The sequence below is a fragment of the Jaculus jaculus genome, chromosome 10 (assembly GCF_020740685.1).
Source record: "Jaculus jaculus isolate mJacJac1 chromosome 10, mJacJac1.mat.Y.cur, whole genome shotgun sequence".
In the NCBI taxonomy this organism is placed as follows: Eukaryota; Metazoa; Chordata; class Mammalia; order Rodentia; family Dipodidae; genus Jaculus; species Jaculus jaculus.
In genome coordinates this window covers 1,405,073-1,426,686 of record NC_059111.1, presented here as the reverse complement: position 1 = coordinate 1,426,686, position 21,614 = coordinate 1,405,073, and the positions used below count along the sequence as shown (strand labels likewise).

General features: G+C 40.3%; 1 protein-coding gene across 2 annotated transcripts in view; it reads left to right on the top strand.

Moving 5' to 3' along the window:
* Positions 1-21,614, top strand: part of Fam214a (family with sequence similarity 214 member A) — a 69,776-nt gene that overhangs the window by 42,663 nt on the left and 5,499 nt on the right. For both annotated transcript variants that reach the window (XM_045160580.1, XM_045160579.1), the window contains 5 exons: positions 2,761-2,877; positions 5,193-5,272; positions 7,687-7,795; positions 15,895-16,053; positions 20,093-20,161. In XM_045160580.1, the coding sequence (XP_045016515.1) occupies positions 2,761-2,877; positions 5,193-5,272; positions 7,687-7,795; positions 15,895-16,053; positions 20,093-20,161 (534 nt within the window). The remainder of the gene's footprint in view (positions 1-2,760; positions 2,878-5,192; positions 5,273-7,686; positions 7,796-15,894; positions 16,054-20,092; positions 20,162-21,614) is intronic.

Here is a 21,614-nt window from a genome sequence, read left to right as displayed (position 1 = left end):
CTTCTTAGGAAACTGATATTATAGCAGCAACTTTTTAATGTGCTATTGTCTGTTATTTCAATCTTAGTTGTTATTCACCCCCCACCATGATCTGGAAGGTATGTAACTTGATTCTTCTATTCAGAAGCATCTTGGTGGTTTTTGTTTGTTTGGTTGGTTGGTTTCTTTTTGGGTTTTCAAGGTAGGTTCTCACTCTAGCCCAGGCTGACTTGGAATTTACTATGTAGTTTCAGGATGGCCTCTAACTCATGTTGAACCTCCGGTCTCTGTCTCCTGAGTGTTGGGATTAAAGGCGTGTACTACCACACACAGCCTGCACCTTGGTTTTTATATTTGAAGTGTATATTCAGTAATAAATACTGCCTTTTAACCCCCAGTATAATTGACAGAGAATAAAAAAGTATCAAAAAGACATTCCTGTTACCTTCATATGTTTTCTTGTCAGCAGATCTGTCCTACTATAGCTACTATATCCATTGTGTTATGTCATTTCTATTAACAATTTTTAGTCATGTCTACAGGAGAATCACTGAACAGTTAGTCAAAATACTTCATTCCAAAATGCCAGGTGTGGTGGCATGTGCCTGTAATCCCAGAGATGTAAGGGCAGTGACAGGAGGATCTCCAAGACTCACTGGCCAGCCAGCCTAGCTACCTTAGTGAGCTACACTTACTAAGACCCTATTTCAAAGTGAAAAAAAGTGAAAAGTGAAAGACCCTATTTCAAAGTAGCCAGATAGAATTTTTTTCCATATAAAATATTCTATTTTTGATGTCTGAGACAAGGTATGTCAAATTGGGGGGAAGGAAGCTACTTACATACAAATGCATACACATATACAAAAGCAAATTTAATCATTAGGCTAGATGATTAGTAAACATTTTGGAGACAATCAAATTGCTAGGTAGAAATTTTTTTAATATTTTATTTATTTATTTGAGAGAGGGAAAGGGGCAGAGTGAGAGAGAGAGAGAGAGAGTAGGCACACTAGGGCCTCCAGCCACTGCAAACAAACTCCAGATGTATGTGCCACCTTGTGCATCTGCCTACATAGGTACTGGGGAATTGAACCAAGATCCTTTGGCTTTGAAGGCAAGCTCCTTAACTGCTAAGCTATCTCTCCAGCCCTGGTAGATAGAATTTTTTAAAATGAAAGCTTTGGCCAGGCGTGGTGGCGCACGCCTTTAATCCTAGCACTTGGGAGACAGAGGTAGGAGGATTGCCGTGAGTTCAAGGCCACCCTGAGACTCCATAGTGAATTCCAGGTCAGCCTGGGCTAGAGTGAGACCCTACCTCGAAAAACAAAAAGAAAGAAAGAAAGAAAGAAAGAAAGAAAGAAAGAAAGAAAGAAAGAGCTTTGCCTTCCACACACACATACAAAAAAAAAAATTTATAGTTCCAGTTTTGACTTCATGATTTAGCCTTTGTGTTACACTGAATAACTTACATAACTTTAAAAACCTTTAATCTATTTCATAGTTCATAAGCTTTTGATATTCTGTTTAAGATAAAAGTCATAAATTGTCATAAAAAATATATTTAGCCTTATATTAACCTTTTGTACCTGTAATCCCAGCCTGTTGGGAACCTGAAACGAGGATTGCAAATTCAAGGCCTTCTTGGATAACATTGCTAGACTTCATCTCAAAAACTGAATACTATCATGTTCTGATACTTTCTGACACCTAGTGTCATTTGATCATGGTGTTTTTCTACATACTAATCAGTATTTTTATTTATTTTTTTTTTATTTTGGTTTTTCAAGGTAGGGTCTCACGCTAGCCCAGGCTGACCTGGAATTCACTATAGTCTCATGGTGGCCTTGAACTCAGGCAATCCTCCTACCTCTGCCTCCCAAGTGCTGGGTTTAAAGACATGCCCCACTGTGCCCAGCCTTAGCTGCTTCTTGCCTTAGCAGTATAAATTGCAAGCACATGCCACTGTACTCAGTTCACATGCTGTGTCTATATATATTTTTTTATTTTATTTATTAAAGACAGAAGGTAAGAAAGAGGGTGAGGGGGTGCAGAATGGGTGCCCCAGGGTCTCTCTAACCCCTGCAAATGAACTTCAGACACAGATGCCACCTTGAGCATCTGGTTTATGTGGAATCAAACGTGGGTCCCTAGGCTTTGCAGGCAAGTACTTTTAACTAGTAAGCCATCTCTCCAGCCCTGTATTTTTAATTTATATTGTTTATATTTTTGTGTCATGCCACATGAAACTAGATCCTCAAAAATGTCTTCATCTTGAAATAATCGTATATTTTACAATATTATACTAATTTTTGTGCCTGAGGATTTTTGGGGGGAGGGGTTGAGGTAGGGTCTCACTCTAGTTCCGGCTGACCTGGAATTCACCTTGTAGTCTCAGGGTAGCCTCGAACTCATGGTGATCCTCCTACCTCTGCCTCCCAAATGCTGGGATTAAAGGCGTGTACCTGAGGACTTTTTATAAATTAAAAGCTTAGCTTATAAGATGATAGCTTCTAAGTAAATAGATAATGATAAAGCATTTCTTTGGGGTATACTTTAACATTTGAGTTTATTGATTATATTCTGGCTTTCCAACTAGAGTGTGTGTAGATTAGATTGTGAGTGTGTGAGTGCATGTGTGTGTGTGAATGTATGAGTGTATGTGTGTGAGCATGAGCTCCATCACCAAGGATGTGTCACCATAGACTGCCATAAGAGTAAATCTAGAAACTTTAAAGTTATACATGTCTTCTACCATACACCATTACAATCTCTTACTTCTAGCACAGGGCTACTCTGAAACATTCACCTGTCTGGCAAAAACATCATTTTCCTTCTTTGGATGGAACTTCAACCAGAGCTTTTCACCCTCAGACTGGTCTGCCTCTTCTTTCAAGTCCTGTAAGTACTTTCTCCTCATCCCAAGATGAAGCCTAAGCAAATGGTTACTGATACGTGTGTGTGCACACACACTCCCCAACACTTCCCTTGCCACTGCAAACAATTTTTGAGCCAGTTGAGCCACTGTTTGCGACAGGCTTTATGTGAGTGGTTAAGGAACTAAACCTGGACTAGGTAGGCTTTGCAAGCAAGTGCCTTTAACCAAAGAGTATCTCCCCAACCCCTCATTTATTTTTTTTTATTTTTCTTTATTTATTTGAGAGAGAAATAGAGAAATAGGCAGGTAAAAAGAGAGAATTTGGGTGTGCCAGTGCCTCCAGCTGCTGCAAATGAACTCCAGATGTGTGTGCCCCCTTGTGCATCTGGCTTACATGGGTCCTGGAGAATTGAATCTGGATCCTTTGGCTTTGCAGGCAAGCACATTAACTACCAAGCCATTTCTCCAGCCATATTCATATTTTTAAAAACAATTTTTAATCTATTTGCAAGGGTAGAAAGAGAGCATATGAAATGGGAGTGCAGGGCCTCTATCTGCTGCAGGTGAGCTCCAGGCACACACACCACTCTGCATCTGGCTTTTTGCAGATACTGGGGATCATTCAGTTTCATTGAACTATTTAAATGTCTTGAAATAAATCTTAAGTTAGAAAATACATCTTTTAAAAATTTTTTTCCGGGCTGGAGAGATGGCTTAGCGGTTAAGCGCTTGCCTGTGAAGCCTAAGGACCCCGGTTTGAGGCTCGGTTCCCCAGGTCCCACGTTAGCCAGATGCACAAGGGGGCGCACGCATCTGGAGTTCGTTTGCAGTGGCTGGAAGCCCTGGCGCGCCCATTCTCTCTCTCTCCCTCTATCTGTCTTTCTCTCTGTGTCTGTCACTCTCAAATAAATAAATAAATAAATAAGTAAAGGTGTGCGCCATCACACTTGGCAGCATTCTTTAAAAAAAAAAAAAAAAATTTCCATCCTGAGACTACATAGTGAATTCCAGGTCAGCCTGAGCTAGAGTGAGACCCTATCTCAAACAACATATATGTATGTATGTATGTATGTATGTATGTATGTATGTATGTATATATGTGTGTGTGTATACATATATATACATATATTTACAAGCAAGGTGAAATAGAAGAGAGACAGAGAATGGGCACACCAGGGCCTCCAGCCACTGCAAATGAACTCCAGATGCATGCACCACCTTGTACATCTGGCTTACATGGGTACTGGGTAATCAAACCTGAGTCTGTAGGTTTTGCAGGCAGTACCTTAATAGCTAAGCTATCTCTCCAGCCCTTAATTTTTTTTATGAGGTGGGCTTTCACTCTAGCCCAGGCTAGAGTTCCCACACAAAGCTAGACACTGTAGTTCTAGTATCTGTAATTACAGTATACTCAGGGCAAGAAGTAAAGTTAATATAGGAGAATCACCCTGAAAGTCACAAACCTGCTAGCCTGCCAAGCAAATTGTTGAACAAGAGACCCTGCCTCAGACAATACTCAATGTTGTCTTTTCTACTTACTCACCTTTTAGAACAGGTAGTTTACACATATTTAATATGAATTCTAGAAACAAATCTGGCTTTCATTTTGTATATGGTTCTTTTTATTTTAATTTATATGTTTATCTTTTGCTTTTAGGATATTTTTAGGTACATGGTTAGCCTTAAATATCTACAATGATAGTCTTCCATGCTGTTTGAAATTCTAGAGTATTATTTTCAGACCTATTCTCTATAAAGCTTTGGGGAATACTGTCATAAGTAGTGAGTATGGTGTTTCTATTTAATCCACCCTCTTTCTATTTTAATTGTTTTGTTTTTTTGAGGTAGGGTCTCACTTTAGCCCAGGCTGACCTAGAATTCACTCGGTAGTCTCAGGGTGGCCTTGAACTCACAATCCTCCTACCTCTGTCTCCCAAGTGTTGGGATTAAAGGAGTACACCACCATGCCCGGCTTCCATCCCCCCTTTTTTAAAGCAGTTGGTGTTCTATACATACATTCCCCTAAAAGTACATATACATACATCAAGTTTAGAAAGTAAAAGTATTACTCTTATCACATATGTACAGAATTTCATTAAGCTTTAATTTTAAGAAATCTTGGCTCCATTGCTTAAAAGTTAAAACCTAGTAAAATTGTTTTAAGTCATATGTTCTGTTTCATATTACTTAATAACTGAGAACATAATTAAAATATCTAATAAACATTGTGTAAAGTAAACTTTTATGACAGTGATTTTACTGCTTTAAAGATATGCTTCCATTTTGATAAGTATTTTATAATTGAGAATTTAAAAACAAATTATTATTTTGCCCTTAGGTTCCTCAAAGGAAAACACAGTCAGGTTGCTTTGATCTGGACACTTCATTGCTGCACCTGAAGAGCTTATCACCCAAAAGGTAATTATAACACTTGGGGCGGGGGGTCAAAATTAAGGTCTCACTGTAGCCCAAGTTTACCTAGAATTCACTATGTAATCTCAGGGTGGCCTTGAACTCATGGTGATCCTATCTCTGCCTAAGAGTCAGTGCTGGGATTAAAGGTGTGTGTCACCACGTCCCCACTTTTAAACATTTTTTGACTTTTATTTATTTATTTAGTTTGAGAAAGAGAGAGAGAGGCAGAAAAAGAGAGAGGATGGGTGTGCCAGGGCCTCTAGCCACTGAAAATGAACTCCAGATACATGTGCTACCTTGTGCACCTGGCTTTATGTGGGTACTGTGGAATTGGGCCTTAGACTTTACAGGCAAGTTCCTTAACCGCTAAACCATCTTTCCAGCCCCACACACATAGTTTTTAAGGAAAGTAAGGAGGAAAATGTGATAATGACCTGTACTACACACTTACGGGTTATCATAATAAATACAAAACATAGGTTTAAATATAAAATATAAAAACATATTTATACATTCTGATCATTAACCTTATTTATTTGAGAGAGAAAGAAAGAGGAAGATATAGACAAAGAGAATGGGCATGCCAGGTTATCTAGTCACTGCAAACAAACTCCAGACACATGTGCCACCTTGTGCATTGGGCTTATGTGGGTACTGGGCAATTGAACCTGGATCGTTAGGCTTCTCAGGCAAGCACCTTAACCACTAAGCTAAGCCATCTCTCCAGCCCCATTAACCTTCTTTATTCCATTGCAAAAAATAAAAGCCTTAGCAATTTTTATTCTGTGTTGGCAAATAATACCTCCTTCCTTCTTTTGCCTTTTTTTTTTTCCTGTTGTGGTCAGTTCTGAAATCAAGCATAGGGCTTCAATACACTAGGCAAGTGTTCTACTACTAACTATGTCTTCAGCTCTCAAAATTAACATCATTTTGCCTTTTTATTGTCATTTTTAGCTGGAAATGGATATTGATATAGAATTCTATATTATATATTTATAATAGCTGCCACTATATGTCATGTATTCTATGTTGAAACATTTGGAATATTGTAATATATGAGTATTCTTTTAATATTTATTTATTTATTTATTGGAGAGAAAGAGAGAGAGAAAGAAGCAAATAGAGAGAAGGGGCATTCCAGGGCCTCAAACCACTGTAGACAGACTACAGACACTTGTGCCACTTTGCACATCTGGCTTTTCATGGGTACTGGGCCATTGAACCTGGGTCCCTATGCTTTGCAGGCAAGCACATTAACTACTGAGCATCTTTCCAGCCTGTGTATATTCTCCTATTCAAGTACTAACCCAGCCTGACCCTGCATAGCTTCTGAGATCAGACGAGATTAGGTGTGTTCAGGGTTATATGACCTTAAACTAGCCTCTGTATATATGTATGTTTGTATGTGTATTTTTTTCTCTGAGGTAGGGTCTCACTCTAGCTCAGGCTAACCTGGAATTCATTATGTAGTCTCAGGGTGGCCTCATACTCATGGCAATCCTCCTACCTCTCTGCCTCCCAAGTGCTGGGATTAAATGTGTGTGCCACCATGCCCAGCTTTTTTTTTTTTTTGCATGTGTGTGGTGCACATGCATTTGTGTGTGTGTATTTGTAAGTGTGGGGGGAGTTGCATGCACCCATTGAGGCCACAGGGCTACCTCAGGAATACCAACCACCTCTTCTTGAGATAGGGTCTCTCATTGGTCTAGAGTTCACCAATTAGACTTGATCGGTTGGCTAGCAAGCCCCAGAGATCCTTCTGTCTCACCTCTCCAGCCCATAATTACAGGTGTACCAACACATCCAGAATTGTTCTATGGGTACTGGGCAGCGAGCTCAGGTCCACATTTTTGTAAGGCAATCACATTCCCCACAAAGCTATCTTGCTACATCTATATGTATATTCTTTTTTGTTGTTGTTTTATTTTGTTTTTTTTTTCATGGTAGTGTCATGCTGTAGCCCCAGCAGACCTGGAATTCACTGTGTTGGCCCAGGCTGGCCTCAAACTCATAGCAATCCTCCTACCTCTGTTTCCTGAGTGCTAGGATCAAAGGTGTGCACCACCATGACTGACAGAGTGAGACAATGGACCTCTAGGTGCTGCAAATGTGCCACTTTGTACATCTGACTTTACATGTGTAATAGGGGATTGAACTTGGGTCATTAGGCTTTATAGGCAAATGTCTTAACACTGAGCCATATCTTCAACCCTCTATTCTGTTATCAAATATTATAGCCAACACAAATCTAATCAGAAAAATAAAAGTTTTATATATTTTAAATTTTGATGGTATTTAATTTGTTATGGTAAATTGAGTGAAATTCAAATTCTTTTAATTGCACAAATGTAAAGAGAAAATATTGTGGCTAATGTTTTGTTGGTTTTTTTTTTTTTTTTTGCTTTTATTTTTACTAGCCCTCGACCATGTTTAAACATTGAAGAAGATCCAGATACTCATGAAAAGCCTTTTTTGAGTTCTAGTGCTCCACCTATCACCAGTCTTAGTCTGCTGGGAAATTTTGAGGTAATGTGTTTTGAAACTATCTTATGAGTTGAGGTGGCTAGAGAGTTAGCTCAGCAGTTAAAAGTACTTGCTTGCAAAGCCTCGCAGCCTGGGTTCAGTTTCTCCAGTTACCCATATAAAGCCTGATGCACAAAGTAGTGTATGTGTCAGGAATTTGTTTGCAGTGACAGGAGTCCTTGGTGCACCCATCCTTTCCCTCCCCCCATCCCCCTCTCCTTCTCACTGTTCCAGAAAAAAAAAAAAAATTTTTTTTTTTTTTTTTGTTTTTTTCAAGGAAGGGTTTCACTGTAGTCTAGGCTGACCTGGAATTCACGATGTAGTTTCAGGGTGGCCTCAAACTCACAGTGATCCTCTACCTCTGCCTCCCAACTGCTGGGATTAAAGGTGTGTGCCACCATGCCCAGCCAATAATTTTTTTTTAGAAGAAGAATTGAGCTTTCTTAGGCCTAGGGATTGGGGAAAGCATTCCTGAGGAACAGTTACTCAACCTTTGTTTTAGAAGTTGAGTGTTTGCCAAATACATTTGTTTGAAGAGTAAGAAGTAACAAGAAAGATCAGAGGCATTCAACACACAAGAAAGAGTAGGAAAACATCATGGTGCAGTTCTGTTGGTAGGTCAGTGAGAAATAGAGCATGCAGGGCCCTAATTCACTCTAGTAGAGCCTGCACCAGTGTTGGAAAGCCTGCCAGGATTGAAGCAGAGGGTTCTGATGGTAACCTGTGAACAATAGAGGGCTAGAGAGATGGCTTAGCAGGTAAGGAAGGCACTTGCCTGCAAAGCCTAAGGACCCAGGTTCAATTCTACAGGTCCCACACAAGCCATGTGACACCTAGTGCCCTGGTGTGCCTGTTCATATTTTTACTTACTTTATTTATTTACTTATTTATTTGACAGAGAACGAGGGGTAGAGAGAGAGAGAGAGAATGGGTGCACCAGGGCCTCCAGCCACTGCAGATGAACTCCAGACACGTTTGCTCCCTTATGCATCTGGCTAACGTGGGTCCTAGGGAAATCAAACCTGGGTCCTTTGGCTTTGCAGCCATACACCTTAATAGCTAAGCCATCCCTCCAGCCCCCATTCATATTTTTTCTCTCTCTGTCTAAAAATTTTTACAAAGATAGAAAATTATGTTTGTTTGAAGGAGAGGTTATGAAGTTATGACCTCGAGTAGTAATTGTGCAATGGTGGCAGGAATAGATATGTGGCCATGAGTCTGAGCAGTAAAGCCAACAGGAAGTGGGTTGGTATGATTATAACCAGGAGAGAGGTACAAAAAGTTTGTTTTGTGGGCTGGAGAGATGGCTTAGCGGTTAAGCGCTTGCCTATGAAGCCTAAGGACCCCGGTTCGAGGCTTGGTTCCCCAGGTCCCACGTTAGCCAGATGCACAAGGGGGGACACGCGTCTGGAGTTCGTTTGCAGAGGCTGGAAGCCCTGGCGCGCCCATTCTCTCTCTCTCTCTCTCTCTATCTGTCTTTCTCTCTGTGTCTGTCACTCTCAAATAAATAAATAAATTTAAAAAAAAAAGTTTGTTTTGGCTGAGAATGGTGGCATACACCTTTAATCCCAGGCTTGCCGGAAATCCAGTATCTACTGTAGCTGACCTCAGACCCACAGTGATTCTCCTACCTTTGCCTCCTGAGTGCTGGAATTAAAGGCGTGTGCCACTACGCCTGGCTGGAATTTTTTTCATACTTGAAAAGATAACCCTTAAATTGTTGAAAAATATTTATCTCATGATTGATCTTGGAAAGGATGGATAAGCAGCTCCTTTACTGCATCTTCCATAATTGTAGATAATATCCCATGGTAATTCCCTCCCTCCCTCCCTCCCTCCCTCCACTTTCCCTTTGAAACTCCATTCTCCATCATATCCCCTACCCCTCTCAGTCAGTCTCTCTTTTATTTTGATGTCATGATCTTTTCCTCCTATTTTGATGGTCTTGTGTAGGTAGTGTCAGGCATTGTGAGGTCATGGATATCCGAGCCATTTTATGTCTGGAGGAGCACATTGTAAGGAGTCCTACCCTTCCTTTGGCTCTTACATTCTTTTCCACCACCTCTTCTGCAGTGGACCCTGAGACTTGGAAGGTGTGATAGAGATGTTTCAGTGCTGACCACTCCTCTGTCACTTCTAAGCACCTTAGTGCCTTCTGAGTCATCCCAAGGTCACTGCCATCTGAAAAAAGAAGTTTCTCGAAATAAAAGTGAAACTAGTATTAACATATGGCTGTGAACATGAAGAGAAGTGCTTATTGGGATGTTTGGTGAACATAGTATATATGTTTAGCCAGACATCAGCAGATGTTACACACTTAGGGCTCATGACTACCCCTGTTGTAGGTTTTCAATATCAGGGATGCATTCCCTCCCATGGAGTGGGCCTCTAGTCAAATTAGAGGGCAGTTGGTTTCCACCATAACAGACATGTCACTATTGCACTGTTGGCTCATTTGGCCTGGATGGCCAAATTTAAAGCTTGAAGTGTCCACTGATGAGTGTCTTCACTGGTGATTCTTTTTCCCATTGAACTGTATACAGCATGGCTTTTTCCAGCTTTCTGTCAGCTGGTCTACATGGAGGAGGTTTTTAGCTCAGCTCCAGCAGGATTTCTCAGTGACCTTGTTGCCTAAGTATGTGGAGTCTTCAGCAATAGGGTCTTACCATCAATTCCTGGTGGGGAAACAAAGGGCCTCGGCAATGGCCTGTAATGTTTTGGGGTTATCAGTGACCTCCCTGGCCAACAACTCACTGAAAGGTATCCCATCACTGACACTGAAAATTTTCTAGTAACAATCTATGTCTTCTGAGTGTTACATTGTCCAAAAAAAGTAGGTTTTGATATGACTTAATTATATCCTCTTAGATTTTTTTTTCCAAGGTAGGGTCTCACCCTTGCTCAGACTGACCTGGAATTCACTGTGTAGTTTCTGGGTGGCCTCAAATTCACAGTGATTCTCCTATCTCTGCCTCCTGAGTGCTGGGAGGAAAGGTGTGCTTCCTCTTAGATTTTGATTAGCCTTCCCTCCACCATTCCATAACTCCATCTCTTCCCCTGACCTCACTTAGGACTTTTCACCTCCATTAATCTGTTCTTCTACTTACATGTATACAATACCATCCTATTAAGTCCCCCCTGCTTCCTTTTATATTCCCTTCATAGAAAAGGGATCCTTTCTAGCTTGCTGGCCTCTGTTACTGCGTTTTCTTCCTACTCACACTGAAGTCCAATCATTTGTAGGTAGGATCCACATATGAGAGAGAACATGTGACATTTGGCTTTCTGGGACTGGGTTAGCTCATTAAGTATAATCCTTTCCAGATCCATTCATTTTCCTGCAAATTTCATGATTTCATTTTTCTTTACCACTGAGTAGAACTCCATTGTATAAATGTGCCACATCTTCATTATTCACTCATCAGTACAGGGACATCGAGGCTGAATAGAGTGGCAGTAAACATGGTTGAGCAAGTATTGCTAAGGTACAGAGACAAGTCCTTAGGATAGATATATGCCTAAGAGTGGTATAGCTGGTAAATATGGTAAATACCATATTTATACCACCTAAGAGTGGTATATCTGGTAAATATGGTAAATCTATTTTTAGCTCTCTCAGGAACCTTCTTACTGATTTCCATAGTGGCTGGACCAAATTGGATTCCCACCAACAGTGTATAAGAATTCCTCTTTTTCTGCATCCTCACCAACATTTATGGTCATTTGTTTTCATGATGGTAGCCAATCTGACAGGAGTGAGATGGAATCTCAAGTTAATTTTAATCTGCATTTCACTGAATGCTAGGATGTAGAACACTTTAGATGTTTATATGCCATATGTATTTCTTCTTTTGAGAACTCTCTATTTAGTTCCATAGCCCATTTTAATTGGTTTGTCTGATTTCTTATTATTTAATTTTTTTAGTTCTTTGTATATCCTAGATATTAATCCTTTGTCAGATGTACAGCTGGCAAAGATTTTCTCCCATTGTCTAGGTTGCCCTTTGCTCTATTCACAGTGTCCTTTGCTGCACAAAAGCTTTGTAATTTCATGAGGTCCCAGCAGTTGATGTGTGGTTTTATTGCCTGAGTAATTGGGGTTATATTCAGAAAGTCTTTGTCAATATCAATATGTTGAAGGGTTTTCCCTACTTTTTCCTCTAGCAGTTTCAGAGTTTCAGAACTGATATTCAGGTCTTTGATCCATTTGGACTTAATTCTTGTGCATGGAAAGAGAGAAGGATCTATTTTCATCCTTCTAAAGATACATATCTAGTTTTCCAAGCACCATTTGCTTAAGAGGCTGCCTTTTCTTCAATGAATATTTTTGGCATTTTTGTTGAAGATCAGGTGGCTATAGCTATCCAGACTTACATCTGGGTCCTCTGGTCTCTTCCATTGATCTACCTGTTTGTTTTGTGCCAGCACCATGCTGTTTTTGTTACTATGTCTCTGAAATATAGGTTAAAATCAGGTATGGTGATACTACCAGCCTTATTTTTGTTACTCAAAATTGTCGTAGATAGTCGAGGTTTTTGTGCTTACAAATTAATTTTTGGATTTTTTTCTATATCTGTGAAGGATGCCATTGGAATGTTGATGAGGATTGCATTAAATGTATAGATTGCTTTTGGTAATATTGATATTTTCACAATGTTGATTCTTCCAATCTGAGAACAGGGGATGTCTTTCCATTTCCTATTGTCTTCTGCAATTTCTTGCTTGAGTGTTTTAAATTTTCTTTGTAGAGCTACTTCACTTCCTTGGTTAGATCTATTAAAAGTTACTTTTTTTGATGCAATTGTTAATGGGAGTGATTCTCTGATTTCATCCTCTGTGTGTTTGTTGTTAGCATATAGAAAGCTACTGATTTCTGTGTATTTATTTTGTATCCTGCTGCATGGCTATAGGTGTTTATCAGCTCTAACAATTTGCTGGTAGAGTCTTTAGGGTCCTTTATGTATAGAATCATGTCATCTGCAAATAGTGATAACTTGATCTCTTCTTTCCAATTTGTATCCCTTGTGTTCCTGATTTTTATGGAAAAGCTTCAAGTTTTTCTCCATTTAGTATTATGTTGTCTGAGGTTTGTTATCGATAGCCTTTATTATGTTGAGATATGTTCCTCTGTTTCCAGTCTCTGTAAGACTTTTAACATGAATGACTGTTAGATTTTGTCAAATGTCTTTTCTGCATCTATTGAGATGATCAAGTGATTTTTGTCCTTCAGCCCATTTATATCGTGTATTACACTTATCGATTTGCATCACTGGGGGTCATTTCTGATGCATTAATACTTTTTGGTGGATTTTGCATCTTGGATTAATTTAATGCTTGGGTTTTCTAATTATCTGCAGTATTATTAGATGTATGAATCTGATGTTATATATCTTAAGGGTAGCAGTTCAAGGTCCTAGATGTGGCTCTGAAGACATTCAGAGTAACCCAAAAGTGACCCTAGGTGTTAGGTTTGCCTGCTGTGGGAGTATTCAAGTAGACTGCATGGAACAAAATACAGGAACAAATTCTAAAATTTAAACAAATGCACATTCAGTGAAAAACAGCACAGAGCATTTATGCAAGAGTAGGTATTATGACAACCAGATACTCTAACAAAGTCACAGTCCCTAAGGACTTAATCCTGTCAACTGGGAGGCTAAGATTTCTGGTCTGTAGAGGTGTCCAAGGTCAGCTTGTGGCCAACTGGGAGCCTTCCCCAAAAAACGACAGAAGAAGAGACAAAGGCACTATAAATCAAGAAGCAACAAATAACAAGCCCAAAATACAGCTTATTAAGAATGGCAAATCTGACCATCCATCAGATTTAACATAATTTACCCTGACATGCAAGATGCAATTAGCACTTCTGATGCAAGCCTATATACCAGGTTTATTTGGTGGGTAATGACCTGGTGTAATCCCAGCTACTTTTTGGGATGGCTTTGGTCTCAATTATGCTGCGCACCCCCTTGGGCCCCTCTTTGCTATGCTATGGGGTCAGGTAGACCGGTTAGGTCGGTGGGTCGCTGCTCTGATCGCCTGTGCTGGGTGCTGTGTAGGTAAGCTCCCTTCCTCAGGTCTCTGGCGCTTGCTGATGCTTATGCTGATGGTTGGGGAGAAGAGGCTGTGGATGGCTGAAATTCTCCCACTGGTCCACATGATCCTCGTCCTGACAAGCCACTCTGCTGGTCCCTGCCATCCTCACTTCCACATTTCTTGAGTTTGTGAGGAGGTTGGTGTGAGTGAAAAATCCTCTCACCTGGCACTTCCTGCGGCTCATTTCGAGCCCTTTGGCTGTAGCCACACAGAGCTAATACCAATGCTTCTGGAGCCACTTCTGTGATCTCTAGATGCTCTGGGTCCTTCCTGCTTCTCTGCTGTGGCTAATAATTCCTTATACATCTTTCCTGTTTAGTAGAAGAGTGTATTTTGCTGGGGTTTTTGTTTGTTTTGGGTTTTTTTTTGTTGTTGTTTGTTTGTTTGTTTTTTGGCTTTTTCTCCCCTAGGCTGCTTTGGTGTGGTTCCTACACTGCCATCTTAACTGGAAGCGCTGCTATTTGTATTTTTGCATTTTGACATCTCTTTCTAATACACATACACTATTTTTAAAATTCAACTAAATAGCATATATAGATATGCAATAGCACTTTTAAATTTTTTAAGTTTTTTGTTTTTGAAGCAAGGTATCACTCTAGCCCATGCTTTCTTTTAGCTTTTTGTTGACACCCTTCATACATATAGGCAATATACCATTTTCATAATCCCCTCCTGCCACCCTTCTTTTCCTCATCTTCCAAATTCCCTCTCTACAAAATCCCTTCTTTCCAACTAGTTTCTTCTGTTTTAGTGTCATTGTCCTAATGCAGCCACTGTGAGGTCATGAATATCAAGGCCACTTTGTATCTGAAAGACAGTATTGTAAGCACTCCTCTCCTTCTTTGGCTTTTACATTGTTTTTAAATTTTGTTTGTTTGTTTGTTTTTTCCAGGTAGGGTCTCACTCTCACCCAGGCTGACCTGGAATTTACTTTGTGTAGTCTCAAAAAGGCCTCAAACTCAAGGCAATCCTCCTACCTCTGCCTCCCTAGTGTGGGATGAAAGGTGTGTGCTTACCATGCTTGCTAAAAATTATTTTTGTGTATTTTTGGGTTATTTATGCATTTATTTAAGAAAAAGAGAGGGAGAACAGGCACACCAGGGACTCTAGCCACTGCAGCTGTAGTCCAGACACATGTGCCACCTTGTGCATCTAGCTTACATGGGTAATGGGGAAATTAAACTTAGGTCCACAGGCTTTGTAGACAAGCACCTTAACCACTCAGCCGTCAATCTAGCCCCAAAAACATATATATTATTAAGCTAGCAAAAATACACTCATATGGCTTATTCATAACATCTTTAATTTTGATTAATCCTTCTCCAACCTTATTCTCGCCTTTTTCCCCTCCCACTTTACATATAATAGCTCTTTTGGTTTTTTGAGGTAGGGTCTCACTCTAGCCCAGGCTGACCTGGAATTCAGGGTGGCCTCACACTCTCTCCTATCCTCCTACCTGTGCCTCCCAAATACTGGGATTAAAGGTGTGCGCCACCACATTTAGCTATGGTAGCATTTTTTAGAGAATCAATTATTTCTTGCCATCCCTCCAGCCCATATTTCTGAATTCAGATAAATGCTTATCTTCAGCTTCTGTTGGATCTTTGTATGTGACCCTTAAGTTATTAAGTGCTCCTCTAATCCTAGCAGTGTAACTAGGCACACTAAAACATTTTTCTTCTTTTTTTTTTTTAAGATTAGGTCTTCTTCTGTAATCTGGACTGGTCTTGAATTCAACTTTATAGCCTTGGCTAGCCTGTAACTCACAGTAGCACTCCTGCCTCAGCCTCATAAGTGCTGAGATTATAGATGTGAGCCACCACACCCATCATGGAGCATATTTTCACTTACAAATGTATTACTAACACATTAAACAGTTAATGCAACAGATAGTGAATTCAGCATTGATTAGAATCATGAGAGGATCATTAATGTTTCTTTAAGTAGAAAGTAGAGTTAATGTGCTAACTTTTCAATGATTTTAAACAAATTACTTTCTCTTCCAGGAATCTGTTCTGAATTATCGGTTAGATCCCCTCGGCATAGTGGATGGTTTCACTGCTGAGGTTGGAGCCAGTGGGGTTTTCTGCCCCACACATCTGACTCTCCCCGTGGAGGTGTCGTTCTACAGCGTTTCTGACGACGACGCTCCCTCTCCTTACATGGCAAGTACTGTCAGTTGTCTTTTCCTGCTAGAACCCACCAACTGAAGGATTTGTATCTCTTTGTTCCTGTACCTAAAGTGTAAAGCAGTCCTAAGAGAACATTTAAAGCTGAGTACAGACTAATAAACTAAAATATTACTTTATATCTTTTCTTGGCTCAAACAACAGGTATTGGAAGTGCTTCTGAAAATTCACTTGTTTCTCTATGATTGCTAAGTACACAAATTCTCAAATGTTTACTTGGCACATTGGTTGCACACTCTGTGGCTCTTTTCTCAGGGTTTAGTAAAGCTCTGGTGACCTCAATCTTCTGGAAGCCCTCTCACTTCCCTTCAACTTCTTCCATTTATCCTTGGCCAGTGGTTTTTAATGTTAGACGCCTAAAGAGAACACTAGCTATGTCTGACTGGTGCTAGTAATGCCTTAGTGAATCAGAGCACATTTGTGAGCATTCAGTCATTTGATTTTTACCTTTTTCATTGCTTATTCCAATGGATTACGGGTAAGTAAGCCTTCAGCTGCAGAACCAATTCTGAATCTGGATGTCTGTATGAGCCTTTCCCCAGAAAGGAAGAAAGAGAAGGGTAGCGATGGGAGTCTGTAAACCGCTCACGTAGATAGTGTCAAATCCAGCGCTCACGTTGTCTTCTCTGAGACAATTGTTCCTCTCCCCTGCCTTTAAGGCTTGCACAACTATAAGATATAAGAAACAATGATTTTTATTGTGAATAGAAGCTACAGAAACGAACTTCTACATATTTGAGAGACAGAGATGAAGCAGAAGTACTTTTTTGGGGGGTGTTTTCGAAGTAGGGTCTCACTCTGGCCCAGGCTGACCTGGAATTAACTAGCCTCAGGGTGGCCCCAAATGCAGTGATCCTCCTACCTATGCCTGGGATTAAAGGTGTGCACCACCACACCCAGCTAGGAAGTACATTTTTTAGGGACCTAGATATGGCCTTCTAATTGTTGGCAAGTTTGTTCAAGAAGTTTTTTATGTATCTTTTTCTAGGATATTTTTTCATTTATTTGAAAGCAGGAGAATATGGGCATGTCAGGACCTCTTGACACTGCAAATGAACTCCAGATGAATGTTCTACTTTGTGTATCTGGCTTTATGTGGGTCCTGGAGAATTGAATCCAGGCCAACAGGCTTTGCAAACAAGCACCTTTAACTGCTGAGCCATCTTCCCAGCATGGTTTCTCCATTCCAAAGTTGAAACTTATATGGAACTGATTAGTGTTTTGTACTTTATTTTTATTTTTTTTTAATTTTTTGAGGTAGGGTCTCACTCTAGCCCAGGCTGATCTGGAATTCACTATGGAGTCTCAGGGTGGCCTAGAACTCACGGCAATCCTCCCACCTCTGCCTACCCACCCCCCCACCCCCCCCCCAGTGCTGGGATTAAAGGCATGCGCCACCACACCCGGCTTGTGTTTCTACTTTAAGAGGTAAGGCAAGACTGTAGAGATGGGTCAGAAGTTAATGTGCTTGCCTGTAAAACCTAAAGACCTGCTAGGCGTGGACACACAGCTTTAATCCCACCACTTGGTCGGGGGGTGGGGGGGCAGAAGTAGGATCACCATGAGGCCACCCTAAGACTCCATAGTGAATTCCAGGTCAGCCTGGTCCAGAAGCCCTACCTTGAAAAACCAAAAAAACCCCACAAAATACTAAGGACTCATGTTCAATACCCTAGTACTGACATCATACCAGATGTACAAAGTGTCACATACATCTGGAGTTTGTTTGCAGTGGCTAGAGGCTCTAGTGCAGCTATTATTCTCTCTCTTTTTATTTTATTTTAATTTTTTTTTTTCAAGGTAGGGTTTCACTCTAGTCCAGGCTGACCTGGAATTTACTATGCAGTCTCAGGGTATCCTGGAACTCATGGTAATCCTCCTACCTCAGCCACCCAAGTGCTGGGATTAAAGGCATGTGCCACCATGCCCAGCTTTATTCTCTATTTATCTACCTATCTATCTATCTGCCTCTTTCTCCCTCTTCCCTCTCTCTTTCAAATAGATCGATAAGTAAAAGATAAGGCAAAGTAAAGGCTGAGACAGGAAGATTACCATGAGTTTGAGGCAAGCCTGGGCTACATAGAGTGTCCAAAGTTTGCCTACAGTGCTACAGTGTAGGATACTATCTCAAGAAAATAAATTAGCCTTGTGAGTCATAATACTAATCTTTAGTACTGGTTATCAAAAGCAGGGGGCCTTTGCCCCATTCCTACCTTCTAATGGACAGGAGCTTTCATTAATCTAATAAATTCTCCTTAACAAACAAGCTGGGGAGATGGCTTAGCAGTTAAAGACATTTGCTTGCAAAGCCTGACAACCCAGTTTAAATGCCCAATACCCACATAAAGCCAGATGTGCAAAGTGGTGCATGCATCTGGAATTCGTTTGCAGTGGTTGGAGGCCCTGGTGCTCCCATTCTGTCTGTGTGTCTCTGTCTCTTGTCTCTCCTTCCTTCTCTCCCCTCCCAGTCTCATGTCTCAAACAAATAAGTCAAAATATTTATAAACAAACACAAAAAAAGCAGAGGCATGTCTCTCTCTTCACAAACTGTCCATTTACCAAGCATACCACTATAGGCAGATATACTCGTTTCCCAGGATTATTTTGGGCTAATAATTGCTAATTTGGGACAGTAAATAAAATAGAAAGTATCGTACTGGAGAAATGGCTTAGTGGTTAACGCATTTACCTGTACTCCAGTTAGATTCCCCAGGACCCACATAAGCCAGATGCACAAGGGGCTCATGTTTCTGAAGTTTGTTTGCAGTGGCTGGAAGCCTTGGTGTGCCGATTCTCTCTTTCTCTGTATCTCTCTCTCTCTCTCTCTCAAATAAATAAACTTTTTTGGAAAATAGAAAGTATCACTGAGGTGAATTCATTAACAGAAGAAATGCCTGCCTTAGTGGAATTCTTTTTGTTTTTTTCTAGCTAGGGTCTTATTCTAGCCCAGGCTAGCCTGTAGCTCCAGGCTGACCTTGAACTCAGCAGTCTTCCTACCTCAACCTTCTGAGGGGTGGAATTAAAGACACAGACAGACCATCACACACCCAGCAATAGTAGAATTCTTTTTTTTTTTTTTCTTACTTGATTTTTCAAGGTAGGGTCTCACTCTAGCTCAGGATGTCCTGGAATTTACTATGTAGTCTCAGGGCAGCCTCGAACTCACAGTGATCCTCCTAACTCTGCCTCCCTAGTGCTGGGATTAAAGGCATGCACCACTGTACCTTGCTCACTACTAGAATTCTTATAAGATAAAATACAGCTATACAGTTTCAGGGTCAGAATGAATGTCAAACCAGCTTGGGATACGTGAGATCCCATCTCTAAAAATTGAAAAATGAAAATAAAAAATTCAAGGTAGTACAGGAGTGATAGAAAGAAAATGGGGGTCCAGGCAGCCTTTAATCCCAGCCCTCAAGAGGCAGAGGTAGGAGGATCGCCATGAGTTTGAGGCCACCCTGAGAATACAGAGTGAATTCCAGGTCAGCCTGGGCTAGAGTGAGACCCTATATCGGAAAAAAACGAAAGAAAATCGGCATACCAGTTCCTCTTGTCAGTGTAACTAACTCCAAATTCATGCCACTTTTTGCATCTGGCTTTACATATCCTGGAGAATCAAACCTTTGTGAGCAAGCACCACTAACTGCTGAGCCATATCCCCAGTCCTAAATTTAATTTTTTGTTTTGTTTTGTTTTTAATTTTATCAGGGAGAGGGAGAGAGAGACAGAATGTGCATACCAGGGACCCCTTGCCAATACAAATAGACTCCAGAAGCATGTGCCACTTTGTGCTTCTGCCCTTTCATAGGTGTTGGGGAGTTGAACCTGTATTTGTTTTTTTGTGTTTTAGAGAGAGAACTGGCATACCAGGGCCTCAGCCACTGCAATCAATCATACTCATGAAATGTATCTTTTAATGTAAATGAAATATCTTTCTATGGAAATAGAATTTCAAATTTTATAGTATTTTATGAACATATACATATGTGATTAATTTGTCTTCTTTTGTTTCAAGGGTGTGATTACTTTAGAGTCCCTTGGTAAAAGGGGTTACCGAGTACCTCCTTCAGGAACAATACAAGTGGTATGTGTTTTATAGTCTACAATTGCAATAATCACTCTCTCACACACATATAGAACTTAGCCCTTTCTCCTGCTACTGCTGCTGCACCAGCTTTGGTAAGTAACAGTGGGGCTGCAGCTCTGTTTGGAGTTTGGATACTCTGCCCCATGAATGACCATTTGGGGACCTTTGTAAAAGGAAAATATTAATAAGATAATTGACAGGAATATTTTTAAAAGTCATTTGTAACCATCTATACTAGTTAGATTAGGCTATTTTTTTCAGTCTACTTTCAGTGTAACTAGATCCTAATATTATTACCAGCACCTTCTATTAAATATAGTAAGCCATACTGAGATTTACCTGTCTAATAGGAGACCCCAAATACTAGCTTTGGCAGATAAACTTGGAGAGCAAGATGATATTATCCCTAAACTGTTTATTTCCAAAAGTGGCAGAGTGAGGTACATACATGCTGTAGAACTGTCAGGCTGATAGTTTCAGGGAAGTGAAGTCTGGATACACATGGAGTTTGGGCTCAGGAGAACCCTCTTATCCAGTGTAGACCTGGTGTAAGGTCCTGAGGAGAGCTTATCTTTAAGTCTGATCCAGGGCAAGGCTCAATGCTGTTATAGGTGGTACAGGCTAAAGGAGTCAGCTGCTCATTACTGCGGGGCCCTGTGCATTGGTTATTCCATGTCTCACAGGAGCAAAGCAGCACCATGCATACGATTTTATATCAAGGAAATTAAGGAATTGATAGTCTCCTGTCTTCTTCCCTCTGGCCATATAGCTCATGAGGAGGTGTGGGTTCCTGGGAAGCTAGCTCTGAGTTGCCATAGTAATAAGGTATTAACCCAGAGTAGCACATTTATGTCTTTAGTGGTCAATTTTAAATATGAATTGTGGGTATGTCTTTATATTCCTTAAGTGGTTTAATCATACATAATCATGATGTAACTCCTGGTTTGCTAGTTTTCATGGTGGTTGAATATTTTAGCCTTAATCTTAAAACTCACTAGATTGTACACTTTGGATCATAATATTGATATATTTCTCATTTTGATTCAGTGAGTGACGTCCAGTCCCACGGATGAGCTTCTGAAAGCATGGGCCCCAAGTTACCTATTGATGTGTTGGTAATTTGGTTAAAGTTAGATCAGTAGCTTGGGGTTTTATTTAAAAATTAGATTTTTTTTTTTTTTCGAGGTAAGGTCTCACTCTAGCCCAGGCTGACCTGGAATTTACTATGTAGCCTCAGGCTGTCCTTGAACTTATGGCAACCATTCTACCTCAGCATCCCAAGTGCTGGAATTAAAGGTGTGTGCCAACATGCCTGGTATAAATTAATATTTTTTAAAATAACATTATTTCAATTATTTATAGCCAAGTACCAATTGCATTTGTACTAAGGATACATATTTTTTAATATAATGATTTTTGTCATCCTTTTAAAAGGTTAGTGTCAGTGCAC